This window comes from Cololabis saira, chromosome 21 (genome assembly GCF_033807715.1).
Source record: "Cololabis saira isolate AMF1-May2022 chromosome 21, fColSai1.1, whole genome shotgun sequence".
Lineage (NCBI taxonomy): Eukaryota > Metazoa > Chordata > Actinopteri > Beloniformes > Belonidae > Cololabis > Cololabis saira.
In genome coordinates, this window is record NC_084607.1 from 37,892,563 (window position 1) to 37,907,561 (window position 14,999).

Sequence of the window (14,999 nt, forward strand, 5' to 3'; positions counted from 1 at the left end):
CAGGCCGAGTGCGTGGCCTGTCCTCTTTACATGGGACGATGCGGGAGGGCGTGTCGCGCTGGCAGTAACTCTCCTCCGAGGGTCTGGACCGCAGCTCAAGTCTAATGCAAACTAACGGGGGGGGGAGGTTGTGGGAAGGGCTTTGGAGATCATGTATCCTGAGTACAACCCACCAGGGGAGGGTTTTCATCATTCATTATTATTTTATAAAATAAGAAAACAGCTGCTGAGAACAACACCAGCAGGTAGGATCTACACCGCGTTCCAAATTATTATGCAAATTGTATTTAAGTGTCATAAAGATTACATTTTTTGTTTTTCAATTAAACTCATGGATGGTATTGTGTGTCAGGGCTCTTTGGATCACTGAAATCAATCTCAGACACCTGTGATAATTAGTCTGCCAGGTGAGCCCAATTAAGGAAAAACTACTTAAGAAGGGCGTTCCACATTATTAAGCAGATGACCATTTCCAAGCAACATGGGAAAGAAAAAGGATCTCTCTGCTGTCGAAAAGCGTGAAATAGTTCAATGCCTTGGACAAGGTATGAAGACCTTAGATATTTCACGAAAACGTAAGCGTGATCATCGTACTGTAAAGAGATTTGTGGCTGATTCAGAGCACACACGGGTTCGTGCAGATAAAGGCACAACGAGGAAGGTTTCTGCCAGACAAAAACATCGGATTAAGAGAGCAGCTGCTAAAATGCCATTACAAAGTAGCAAACAGATATTTGAAGCTGCTGGTGCCTCTGGAGTCCCACGAACATCAAGGTGTAGGATCCTCCAGAGTCTTGCAGTTATGCGTAAACCCTCTATTCGGCCACCCCTAAACAACGCTCACAAGCAGAAACGGCTGCAGTGGGCCCAGGAATACATGACGACTCATTTTCAGTCTTGTTCACTGATGAGTGCCGTGCAACCTTGGATGGTCCAAATGGATGGAGTAGTGGATGGTTGGTGGACGGCCACCATGTCCCAACAAGGCTGCGACGTCAGCAAGGAGGTGGCGGAGTCATGTTTTGGGCCGGAATCATGGGGAGAGAGCTGGTTGGCCCCTTTAAGGTCCCTGAAGGTGTGAAAATGACATCTGTAAAGTATGTGGAGTTTCTGACTGACCACTTTCTTCCATGGTACAAAAAGAAGAACCGTGCTTTCCGTAGCAAAATCATCTTCATGCATGACAATGCACCATCTCATGCTGCAAGGAATACCTCTGCATCATTGGCTGCTATGGGCATAAAAGGAGAGAAACTCATGGTGTGGCCCCCATCCTCCCCTGACCTCAACCCTATTGAGAACCTTTGGAGCATCCTCAAGCAAAAGATCTATGAGGGTGGGAGGCAGTTCACATCCAAACAGCAGCTCTGGGAGGCTATTCTGACATCCTGCAAAGAAATTCAAGCAGAAACTCTCCAAAAACTCACAAGGTCAATGGATGCAAGAATTGTGAAGCTGCTATCAAATAAAGGGTCCTATGTTAAAATGTAACTTGACCTGTTAAGATGTTTTTGATTGAAATAGCTTTTGATTTCAGTAAATATGACCTCCTAATGCTGTAAATTCTAAAAATGAGCATTTCAGTTCATAACAACCTATAAAATGTTATAAAACTCCGTTGTGCGTAATAATTTGGAACAGTGCATTTTAAGTTTTTTATTTTTGAAAAATTCTGTTATCAGGGAGGTTTGTTCAATAACATTCAAATTCATTAAACTAATGGTTGATGACTTGAAAATTATGCTGACTGTCATTTGCATCGACTATTTAGGAAAATCTGAGAAAAATATCATTTGCATAATAATTTGGAACACAGTGTATTTGCAAGATGGGGAGAGCAGCTCAGCCAAGGAGCAGAGGACCCAGCCCAAAAACATTCACCCCCATGTTCATACATCCTAATTTTGAAAACTACACCTGTCTGATGCTGCGTGTGTGTATATATATATATATATATATATATATATATATATATATATATATATATATATATATATATATATAGCTGGAGCTGATAGGCTAACTGACTTTTTTCTTCACATGTTGCACTTTAGCAAACAGCTACCAGCACTTTGTGTTTGTTGGACCAGCAGGGCGATTATATGTTTTGTTGCATTGTCGACTCTGTTGATTCTGTCTGTCTTCCTCTTTTGAATGTCATGAGCTGTTTGGCAACTCATTTTCCCCAGAGGGGACAATAAAGGCAGCACGGTGGCTTAGTGGTTAGCACTGTTGCCTCACAGCAAGAAGGTCCCCGGTTCGACTCCCAGGCCCGGCAGGGGTCTTTCTGTGTGGAGTTTGCATGTTCTCCCCGTGCTTGCGTGGGTTCTCTCCGGGTACGCCGGCTTCCTCCCACAGTCCAAAAACATGCATACTAGGTTAATTGGTGATTCTAAATTGTACGTAGGTGTGAGCATGAGTGTGGTTGTGAGCATGGTTTGTGTGTTTATATGTGGCCCTGTGATGGACTGGTGACCTGTCCAGGGTGTAACCCTCTCACCTGAAATGAGCTGGGATAGGCTCCAGCAGACCCCTGTGACCCCGAAAGGGATAAAGCGGGTATAGATAATGGATGGGACAATAAAGGTATCAATCAATCAATCAATATTACCCTGCTGATGTGGGGACGATACGTCATCCTACATGCATGTTACGTTATATTACGGAGATAACGCCTCCCCACTCGCCTTCTGGCAAGGGGCCAGAAGCCTTGCATTTATGTTTCCAAACCACGTGCATCCATTAATAATAGCAAGATAATAGCAGGGTCTGATCTAAAAACACCTTCCTGTTTTCTTCTGAAGAAAAGAAACAGTGTCTTTGTTGGACACTGGTTTAGGTGAAGGAGGGTGAGTTTACCAGGGTGAGAAGACTGAGCACGGCTAGATTGTAATCAGATCCGCAGCACTGGCAGCTGTCCAGCTGGTCGAGGCCGTAGGCGAGAACAGCCTCCATCAGCTGACCGTAGGGCTCCACGCTGGCCAGCATCACCCCCACACACTCATTCCCAGCTGTCAGAACCATCTCAGAGAACTGGACTTGCTTTGCTGCTGTCACGCAGGCCAGAACTCGGTTCAGAACCTGAGGAGAACAGAGCAGGCCTTGTTAACTTTCATGCAATTATCACTCACACATCATCCTTTTACAAGTTCTGTGGAACAAGCTTTGGACAAATCAGGCCGTCTTTAATGGGAGTAATGGATCGAAAACCTGTAAGATGGCATCACTGCCAAATATCAAAAAATACTAATCATTACATTTTGACAGTTTTGTAGGCTTCTCATTTTTAAAACTTATTTTCAAATGTGTGAATAACCTTGCCCCAGAAATACTCTGCCAATTGGTAAACAAACAAAACAGTGGAATTGGAACTAGGGCTGCAACAAGCAGTAATTGTAGGATAGCAAAACGAGGACAACATTTGGACAGTCATACTTCTCAGTAACAGGTACCAAATTATGGAATACCATGAACCTGAAATCAAAATACTGACAGAGCTCAAGGTTTTTAGCAACAAGTAAAACAATGGCTGAAACTGAAACAAGCTTGTGAACATTGACTTTAACATACTGTACCACTGTATTATTTTAGTTTTCTGTCCTTATCTGGTTTGTATTGTCTTTATTCTGTTTTGCATGTTTTGTATTTCAATGGTTTTGTACTGTTTTACCTCTGCTTTTGAATTTTAAGTAAAGGCCTAACCAGGGACAGGGGTTGCAAATTAGCTCTGGCTAGAAACCTGTATGTATGACATTGTTTTGTACTTTTTATGAAATAATGTTTGATACATTTGTCCCTGTTCAATAAACGTAATAATAATAATAATAATAATAATTCTACCATGAGACACGTAATCACCATCTTTGTAAATCATAAGATTTCTATCCAGGGTGAGTTCAAACGTTAGTGGTTGTCCCTCCTGAGACGCAACAATGTCCTGTTGGGTCTTATATTATATATCTTATTGGGGCTTCTAAACTGTTCTTACATCAGTGACGTAGACTTCAGTGATGGGGGGTCCTCTCACAGGACTAAATCTTTCTCCGATGCTGCGGACCACCGTACTGAAAACCCTGAGCAGAGCTGCCAGCTTAGGCAGCGACACCGAGGGAGGGGGGATGTCTTCATCCGGCACCTCATCCGACACCACGTGGCTCAGGTCCTAAACAACACACCAAGGGGAGGACAAAGGCACTTATATCAGGTATTATTGCCCTCAGAACGCTTGGAACAACGTTCTTTGACACCTCCCAGTCTCAATAAAATAGAAGAGCTCTCCCCATTTAATTGTACATCTTGATTAACAGTCGAGCCACGTTGCAGAGTGCAGAGTCTGCTCCTCGTCTGTGGCACAGGAGGAAACAGACTTCAACGGTTGAAATCACCTCTGCATACGCTTCCATATCCTCCAGAAACTGCCCTAGCAGGGTGGTGGAGAAGGTCAGGTCTGCCACCCAGAACTGTTCCAGACTCTGTAACCATCCTAAACAAAAAGAGCCAGAGTGGCGCGTTAGTCGTGAAACCTGCAAATATTACTGAATTGCCCTGTCAATAATCTAGAAGTGCATTTGCATTGCACCAAAGATCAAATTTAGAGAGAAAATTAAATAATCAAGTTACATACATCCAAGCTTTAAAATCATAAATAAATATTGGGGGGCAGTCCTCAATTACAATGAGGTTGAGTAAAACATTAAAGAAAAAGATACAGATAGTAAAAGATGAACAAGGTGATAAAAAGAAAACAACATTTTTTGACAGTGCTGTGACAGTAAAGTAAAAGGAAAATGACAGTCGGCCACAAGTCGTCCAGCCCCACGGTGCCACACCCAGTACTCGAGTTGAGGGGGGATGGCATACCCCCTGAAATAAAAATGGTCCAAATCATCCCCCCTGTAAAACTGCCATCCCCCCTTTCCATCCCTTATGTCATTTCATCAATGAATGTGGTTTTACTGCTATTTCAACATTTAGAGTCATCACCAGAAAAATAACACCAGAAAAATAACTTATTTGACAACTTTCACCTGTTTTAAGTAAACTTGAAATAAGTAGAAAAATCTCCCAGTGGGACAAGATTTATCTTCTCATTACAAGCAACAAAATCTTGTTCCACTGGCAGATTTTTCTACTTATTTTAAGTGAAAATTTACTTGAAACAGGTGAAAATTGTTGTTTTTTCCAGTGATGAGTCTTGTTTTTAGTGTAATGAGAATGTTTTACTAAAATGAGACATTTTAACTAGAAATAAGACAAATATTCTTGTTAAGATTTTGAGTTTTTGCAGTGATCCGTGTTACTTATCCTGTGAAGGACAGAGTCATATTGATAAGTTCAGAAAACAGTTTTTTATTGTTGTGTTTTGATGTATTTGATGTAAGCCCAGTGGATATTTAAAGTTTACAGAAGGCTGCATTTAACTGCTGCTATGTCATTCCTGCAGTATTTCTGCAGCTGTTTTGGTCAGTGCTATTATTTGTAATATATTATATTATTTGTAATCAGCACAAATTATCCGTCCCCATATGATAAAATCCACCATCCCCCCTGATTTTTAGGGCCCGAGCACTTGCAGTGCGAAGGCCCTATTGTATCTGTAGAAATTATTTGTATTTTTTTTATTATTATTTTTCCTGACGAAAGGAGGGCCTTTTTTTGCCCCCCTAAACGTACCCAAAAAGTCACCAAATTTTGCACCCAAGCCAGGCCTGGCGAAAAATGTGATATTTAATGGTTTGCATTAATGGGCGTGGTAAAATGGCTCAACAGCGCCCCCTAGAAAACTTTGTGCCTCAAGCCCCACGATACGGTTTGACGTACATGCACGAAAATCGGTACACACTTGTATCATGTCGCAACTTAAAGAAAAGTCTCTTGGGGCCATGGCCAAAACCGAACAGGAAGTCAGACATTTTGAATTAATTGTGTAATTTTGGCGCAATTTATGCACTTCCTTCGGCAATAAATACGGCCCGAACCGTAACGTGCACCCAGGTGTGTTATACATCAAAATGTCCGTCTCCATCTTGCGACTACGCGCATTACTTTTCTCTTTCAAAAGTGTTACCGTGGCGACGCTAGACGCGAAAAAGTGCGCTCACCCATCATCTGATTGGTTCAGACAGAAAAAACTTGCGCCCCAAGCCCCATAATACGGTTTGACGTACATGAACGAAAATCGGTACACACCTGTATCATATAGCAACTTAAAGAAAAGTCTCTTGGCGCCATGGCCGAAACCGAACAGGAAGTCGGGCATTTTGAACATTCTGAATTAATCGCGTAATTTTGGGGCAATATATGCCATTCCTTTGAGAATTAATACGGCCTGAACCGTATCGTGAACCCAGATGTGTTATACATCAAAATGTGCGTCTCCATCCTGCGACCAGGGCCGTTCCTGACCCATTTGGCACCCTAGGCAAAATATTTGATGGCGCCCCCCCACCCTGTTCCCGGCCTGTCCCGTCCACTACCCCCCACACCCACACCCACACACACACAATTTATTTAGGATGTATTAAATAATTCATTATATAATAAATAAGTAATACAACAACTCAGAGCAGCAATTAAATAAAGAAACAAGTGCAAACACAAACAAAATTTCAAATAGTAAAATAGTTCAAGTAAAAGGTATTGCACACAAATAATAACAACTACTACCAATAATAACTATATACACCGGTACAAAATACCCTGTAAAAACCTCAATTTAGCCCACAACATCTTACAATAACAATTTTAACAACAATAACAACAGCATTATAGCCATTGACCGGCTAACGTGTTAGCATCGCTCCCGTTTTCACAACAATTATCTAGATTTTCAGCAGACAATCAGAAAAAGTTTAACAATAAAACGTGAGGATTACTTAAATGCACATGATTGTCAAGGTCAAGGGCGGAGCAGGGGTCTCAGCCTAGGGGGGGCGAAGCATTCTAGATGGGCCCTTGTGGTCTAAACATCCCGTTAAAACATAATCGCTAAAAAAAGCCATAGATCAGCCCCTCTGACAACCACAGCAGCAGGGGACACGGTCAGAACTATTCACATGAGGTTTCAGCACCATGGATTTACCAGTCATTATGTCTAACCTAATTATAACCCTAATGCAGACTTTAAAATATAAGTATCAAACTGGAGATAAAAATCTAATGACATCCAGTGATGTCTATGGAAGCTCATTTCTGCCAGTAAAAGAAAAAAATAAGATGAAATCTTAGCCTTAAAAATAAAAATATCCCCACGGTGAGTAATATGACATAAAAAGTCATAATTTCAACTTTCTATCTCATAATTATGACTTTCTATCTCATAATTTCGACTTTCTATCTCATAATTTCGACTTTCTATCTCATAATTATGACTTTCTATCTCATAATTATGACTTTCTATCTCATAATTATGACTTTCTATCTCATAATTATGACTTATCGTGGGGATATTTTTATTTTTAAGGCTAAGTTTTCATCTTAGCCATAGATGTCGGATTCACTTCACAGACACGTGTGTTCAACCTATAACAACAGTTTACAATGTGCAACGACATGTATTTAACACAATCAGACACGACGGTCAAACAGCAACAAACAAGGCATATATTCAGCGTCATGACAATGTTATCAGAAATGATTAATATTATGACAGCTTACCAATGATGGTTTCATCCAGGGTTGGGCAGAAAACCACAACAAAACATATTTCCATCCACATCAAAACATATTTCCTGCTTTAAGGCTCCTTCTGATACGACAACTGGCTAAAGGCTGATTTATGGTTCTGCGTTAGAGCAACGCAGAGCTACGGCGTAGTGGGTGGGGGAGGGGGCGCCGCACGCGAGTGTGTTGAGGTGAGGGACCGCAGCAAAATTAATTGTGGCTGCCAGAGAGGCAGAAGGATGCAGCCAGGCAGAAATTAAAATTTTAAAAACGATTTCATTATTATTTAAAGACTTTTGGCTATATATGTACTGTTGTTGTTTTTTAGTGTATTCATTTCTAATTTTTCAAAAGTTTATTAAGAAAAAAAAAAAAAAAAAAAACAGCTGGTTGCATGGCGCCCCCTGGCATGCTGGCGCCCCTAGCATTTGCCTAACCTGCCCTATGGGCGGCACGGCCCTGCCTGCGACTACGCGCATTACTTTTCTCTTTCAAAAGTGTTACCGTGACGACGCTAGATGCCATAAGGCGCGCCCCCCTTCATCTGATTGGTCCATATTTGATAGTTCCCCAAAAGTCACCAAATTTTGCATGCAAGCCAGGCCTGGCAATAAATTTGATATTTCATGGTTTGCATTAATGGGCGTGGCCTAACGGCTCAACAGCACCCCCTAGAATACTTTTCTCTGCCATAACTTTTGAATGGTTTGACATAAAGAGTCGTGGGTGGTGTCATGGGACTCGGTATTTAGTCCTTGACCATAATTTGTGAAAATTAGCCCCGCCCCTTCTTCTGATTGGTTGTCCCTATTTTCTGCTATCACTCTTGAATGGTTTGACAGAGAGTCGTGGGTGGTCTCTTCGGACTTAGTTTTGAGTCCTTGAGCTTCATTGGCCTGAATTAGCCCTGCCCCTTATTCTGATTGGTTGTCCCTATTTTCTGCCATAACTTTTGAATGGTTTGACATAGATAGTCGTGGGTGGTCTCTTCGGACTTAGTTTTGAGTCCTTGACCTTAATTGGTGCAAATTGCACGCGCGAGGGCCCGTTCATCGCTGCTTGCAGCTTTCATTTTTTTTACAACTCGAGTACTGGCCACACCAGACCAAGGTCACCATTGCAAGTGTTGACCTACTGTGTGGAGCCCCAGTAATTACTACTACTACTACCACCGACGCTTTTATCCAAATGGGACTTGCATCAGAGAACACAAGCAAGAAAACACATAGTTCAGGTCCCGCTGGATCGGTGCTGGTCAGACTGCTGAGTCCAGTTGGACACAGGTGCTGCCATGCCAGTGCTAGAATTTATTTTATTTTTTCACCCAACCCAACAGTCCCTTCATACAAGAATTCATTAAACACTAAATTTACCCTCCACCCAATCAAGTGAAGGCTAAGACAAGCGACTGACCTGAAACCTGCTGAGTCAGCGCCTGCTTCTGTGTGTGGTCAATGTGCCAGCCGACCAAGATGTCCACTGTGTCCTGTGGAAAACCAGGACATGGAGAAATATCAAGACACGTAGCCGCCATTCCCTGATATGTTCTTGCAGGATAATGGTTGACCTGAGTGTCTCGGCCATGAAAGGTTTTCACTGGCAGCTGAAATAAATACCCTAAAGTTGGTGCTGAAGACGTGTGGATAGCAGTGGGCCACCTGTAGAATACACTTCACACTCCGACAGAGCAGCTCCGGCGTGTCCACGTTCTCCAGGATGGACTGCAAGTTGCTCATCACCAGCTAAAAGGGGCAAAACACTTCTTGCTCAGAATTAGTGTGTATTTCTTCGATCCTACTTGAAATTATTAAGTAAAACTCAATAAGAGATTAATCTAGTTTAGAGCATTAGATATCACAGAGCATAGAAGCCGCTGCTGGTACCAAGTTGAAGTAAAAGGAAGAGCAGCCTCAGTTCCCAGATACCTGCATGATATGAGAGAAGGCCTTCCTCTCTCCAGCAGCCTCCAGAGCTCGCTGCGCTGCCACCAGGTACAGCAGTTTCACCTCATCTCGCCCGCTTGAATTAAATTTGAGGAAAAGCCACTTGAAGATGCGCTCGGCTTCATAGCTGAGCACTGTGCAGAGGAGACCCAAACAAGCTGCTGCTTCCTGGCGCAGTTCCCACAACAGCTTACTGCTACGGAGGACAAACCACACACACAAGCTCACTTGTAACACACATTTTAAACAGAAGACGTTCTTAGAGTCGCTTGTGCTCAATACATTTTCTCAACAGTCATGAAACAAAACCAGTGAACTTTTTTTTTTTAGATCAAATTGGTGAACAGCTTATTGATAGTACAGATGGAGCAATCAATTGGCTGTTGATCATAATCAGCTGTTTTTTGCCGGATCAGCTTGGTATCAATCAATACCGGTTGCTAAAAAAAATAAAAAAAATCAGCCAATACTGATAATCATTCAAATTATCATATGCACCGTTTTGGAAACCGTATTCACACACACACACACACACACACACACACACACACACACACACACACACACACACACACACACACACACACACACACACACACACACACACACACACACACACACACACACACAAATAATGGGACTTTTTGCTGAAAACCTTGAATGTCCTCTAGATTTTTAAATACCTACACTGTTGCGTCTACAACAACTGGCACTCTGTATTCAGGCCTCTCAGGAACTAAGAAAAACTGCAGTTCATCAACTAGTTGCTGGGGACTGGCTACCAAAGCAACGGAACCCCAAGTTAAAGAGCATATTGCAGGTTGGAGACCCCTGTGAATCAATGTGTAGGAAAATAATGTAGGAACTGAATTTTCATTGAAATACGCATAAATATATACTACAGTGACCTCCAGAGTTGTTTTTGTGAGAATATTTTACATCCGCATCTGAAAAAGCTGAACCGGAAGTGACGTAGCGGCAGGGAGTGCGGTGAATTTCAACAATAGGAAAAATAATGGATCTTAATGTTAGTTGTGACACTGAAGTGGTTGTGAATGTGTATTCACACCAATATGACAGGCCACAGCCTTATAATTACGAACCCATTAGGGCCCCCACGTTCTTTTGATTAACAGCTGAAACTCGCTTTTTAAAAGGCTGATTTATGGGTCCGCGTTACACCAACGCAGACCCTACGGCGTAGGTTACGTCGTGGGATTTTACGCGGAACCATAAATCAGCCTTTATTCACTGCAGCACCCGCCCGTGCGCTCCTGAAAGAAACTCCGAAAATAACTCCTAAAAGATGGGTGAGTACTTGTAATCTGTCTAAGTTTGTACTTTCTAAACAGAAAACAAGCTTATTATCTTCTCTTTTTTCTGATTAAATGCATCCGAAATAGCCGGGTATTTTTAAAACCGAATATTTGCCCCCCTTCGTTTATAAAATAATTTGTATCCACATTACATCGTTGTTAAAAAAAAAAAAAAACTTCCACACATAACCGAAGATATGCGTTTTCGACCACATTCATAAGCATTCCAAACCTGTAGATCATCTGTTCTTCCCCCCGTGTCCCACCACGGAGCTGCCGCATTAAATCGACGCAGCCCTACGCCGTAGGGTACGGCGTAGGGCTGCGCGTCGCCGCGTACCCTACGGCGTAGGCTCTGCGTCGGTGTAACGCAGTAAACGGTGGTCAAAAGCAGAGACCATTTATTTAATAAATAGCTTGGAGAACAGATGGTGGACCAACTGTAGTTCTGTAGTAAACAAAGGTCGCACGTTAGACGTCAGAATCAGAGCAGATTTGTTGTTGTTTTGGAGCATAATGTGACGTTCGAAAACGCAAAACTCTCTGTCTCTGTCTACACGCATCTACATAAACAGAGTTTTCAAAAATCTTCACTTTGCCCAGAGTTTTTTTAAACATTCGTTTATTTGCATTTTCATGTGGATGACAGGTCCAAACGTAGGAAAATATCTTCGGTTTAGCAGATACCCGGCTACGTGTGTACGGGGTCTGCGCAGTCAGATGGGGCAGAGCTGTGGAGACGTCTCCCTGGTGCTGCGTCATATGACGCGGTGTTCGAAAAAAAAAAAGCGTTTGTAGGAGCTTTGCTAAAATCAGCCACCGTTTCCTCTGAATACGTGCCCTTATGTCTTGTAAAACATATTAAATCCTACATTAACTTCTCACATAGTCATTTTCACATAAGGTCAGGTATAATTTTTGAAAAAACCCTAACCTGCAATATGCTCTTTAATGTCCAGCAGAAATTATATAAAAATCAAATATATTTCAGCCTGGTTCCAAAATTGCATATTTCCATACGGTATGAGGAATCTGGTAAACTATCCAAACATCAGATCCTGACATGACAAATCATCTAAATTGAATACAAACCAAATCAAGGAGACCATTCAAAGTAGGGCTGGGCAATATATCGAGATTTTAATATATATCGATATATTTTCAAACGCGATATGGTACGAGACAATATCGTTTATATCGATTTAAAAAAAATAATAATAATAATAATTTTTTTTTTTTTTTTTTTACATTTTTTTTTTATGATTTTGATATAGCTTATTTTGTGACAAATGGACTTGAATGTTTTATTTGAGATTTGCACAAATGTTTTGTTATTTGCACAACTGTCAACCTCAGTGGAAAAGTCTGCCTGTTACTGTCTACATTGTATTAATTGCACAGTGTATTTTAATTGTTATGCAGGAAAGGGATATTTGTTTTATTTTATTCAAGAAGCATTTTTATTCTATATATGCAGGAAGTTTATTTTTATTTCATTTGTTTTATACATTTTGATATTGTGCAGACCTCTGTTAATAAAGGAACCTGTGTGACATTTGGCACGAGGCTTTGTATTAAAACTGACTGTTTTTTTAAGAGTTTGCCTCAGAAAAAAATGAAGCTAACAGAGATGCTATGCTATAATGCTTTGGGGGAAACCCCAATTATGGCACAGAAAAAATATCGAGATATATATCGAGTATCGCCATTTAGCTAGAAAATATCGAGATATGACTTTTGGTCCATATCGCCCAGCCCTAATTCAAAGATGCCCCAATACGAGAAAACATGGACAGGAGGACCCGGGGAGATCTTATGTCATTTGAGTAGGACAATGCCATACCTCATTCTGTGCAAGTGACAACAATGTCACTTCACATGCTTGATTATGGACTCGCCAGCACACTAAGCTCCCAGTGGGAAAGCATTTGTCCTAAATAATATGATCAGTGGTCAGAAGAGCCTATTGGTGGTATTTTTTTTAAATAAAAGGGAGGAAGAGCTGCACAATCCCAGAGTGAGTACAAGCTTAATATCCTGATGACATACAAGTAGGGTTGGGCACCGAGAACCGGTTCCAAATAGGGACCGGTTCCGGAACCGTTAAGAAGACGTTTGCATTTCAATTCTTTTATTCGTTCCCAAATGTCTTTTTTTGTATTACTCCTGCCGCGCTCAGTTCATTTTGTATTATTGATCGGCCCGGCGTGTGTCGCTTGAACAAAGCCACTACTCTGTGCGGAGCGCTCTCGCTTGCTGCCTGAGAAGGCAGACAACAACACATCCATGAGGGAGACATGATAATCTTCCTGAACAAGAATTGTTTTTGAACTGTAACCTTGACATTGTCAATGCTCGAGTCACTAGCGGAGCAGGCGGGGGGGCAGCTGCCCCGGGCCCACTGCTCCGAAAAAAAAAAGTGTTCTGAATAAAATAAGGAAAGTTGGACTATATAACAAAGTTGTTTAAAAAATAAAAATGAAAGAAATAGTCCCTTCTCCCCGTGTGTGTCTGCCTGTCATGCACGGGTACGTGCGCGCATGTTGTCTGTTTACTTTTAAGAATGATTTATGGTTCTGCGTTACACCAACGCAGAACCTATGCCGTAGGGTGGGCGTCGCCACGTACCCTACGCAACGTGTTATGGTTCTCTGCTCACCGCTGGATGAAACCATCATTGGTAAGCTGTCATAATATTAATTATTTCTGATAACATTGTCATGACGCTGAATATATGGCCTTTCCTATATTGTTTGATGCTGTTTGACCGCCGTGTCACTCATTGTGTTAAATACATGTGGTCCCACATTGAAAACTTAGCCTTAAAAATAAAAATATCCCCACGATAAGTCATAATTATGAGATGGAAAGTCGAAATTATGGAGATATAAAGTTGAAATTATGAGATATAAAGTTGAAATTATGAGATATAAAGTTGAAATTATGAGATAAAAAGTTGAAATTATGACTTTTTATGTCATAATTCTGATTTACCGTGGGGACATTTTTATTTTTAAGGCTAAGATTTCATCTTATTTTTTTCTTTTACCGGCAGAAATGGGTTCCATAGACATCACTGGATGTCATTTGATTTTTATCTCCAGTTTGATACTTATATCTTAAAGTCTGCATTAGGCTTATAATTAGGTTTGACATAATGACTGGTAAATCCATGGTGCTAGAACCTCATGTGATGTTCTGACCGTGTTGCTGCTGCTGTGGTTGTGTGTCAGAGGGGCTGATCTGTGGCATTTTTTCAGCGATTATGTTTTAACAGGGATGTTTAGGCCACAAGGGCCCATCTAGAATGCTTGGCCCCCCCTAGGCTGGGACCCCTGCTCCCCCCCCTAGGCTGGGACCCCTGCTCCCCCCCTAGGCTGGGACCCCCTGCTCCCCCCCTAGGCTGGGACCCCCTGCTCCCCCCCTAGGCTGGGACCCCCTGCTCCCCCCCTAGGCTGGGACCCCTGCTCCCCCCCCTAGGCTGGGACCCCTGCTCCGCCCCCTAGGCTGGGACCCCTGCTCCGCCCCCTAGGCTGGGACCCCTGCTCCCCCCCTAGGCTGGGACCCCTGCTCCCCCCCCTAGGCTGGGACCCCTGCTCCCCCCCCTAGGCTGGGACCCCTGCTCCGCCCCCTAGGCTGGGACCCCCTGCTCCCCCCCTAGGCTGGGACCCCTGCTCCCCCCCCTAGGCTGGGACCCCTGCTCCCCCCCCTAGGCTGGGACCCCTGCTCCCCCCCCTAGGCTGGGACCCCTGCTCCCCCCCCTAGGCTGGGACCCCCTGCTCCCCCCCCTAGGCTGGGACCCCTGCTCCGCCCCTAGGCTGGGACCCCTGCTCCCCCCCTAGGCTGGGACCCCCTGCTCCCCCCCTAGGCTGGGACCCCCTGCTCCCCCCCTAGGCTGGGACCCCTGCTCCCCCTCCTAGGCTGGGACCCCTGCTCCCCCCCTAGGCTGGGACCCCCTGCTCCCCCCCTAGGCTGGGACCCCTGCTCCCCCCCTAGGCTGGGACCCCCTGCTCCCCCCCTAGGCTGGGACCCCCTGCTCCCCCCCTAGGCTGGGACCCCTGCTCCCCCTCCTAGGCTG

The 14,999-nt window shown here is 43.2% G+C and overlaps 1 protein-coding gene across 1 annotated transcript in view; it reads right to left on the reverse strand.

The window, feature by feature from the left end:
* The window catches only part of smg1 (SMG1 nonsense mediated mRNA decay associated PI3K related kinase), a 125,340-nt gene that overhangs the window by 95,896 nt on the left and 14,445 nt on the right, over positions 1-14,999 (reverse strand). Inside the window, exons 6-11 of the mRNA XM_061712520.1 lie at positions 9,588-9,801; positions 9,279-9,404; positions 9,076-9,148; positions 4,386-4,483; positions 3,989-4,162; positions 2,860-3,081 (exon numbers count right to left, since the gene is read on the reverse strand). Of these exons, the coding sequence (XP_061568504.1) occupies positions 2,860-3,081; positions 3,989-4,162; positions 4,386-4,483; positions 9,076-9,148; positions 9,279-9,404; positions 9,588-9,801 (907 nt within the window). The remainder of the gene's footprint in view (positions 1-2,859; positions 3,082-3,988; positions 4,163-4,385; positions 4,484-9,075; positions 9,149-9,278; positions 9,405-9,587; positions 9,802-14,999) is intronic.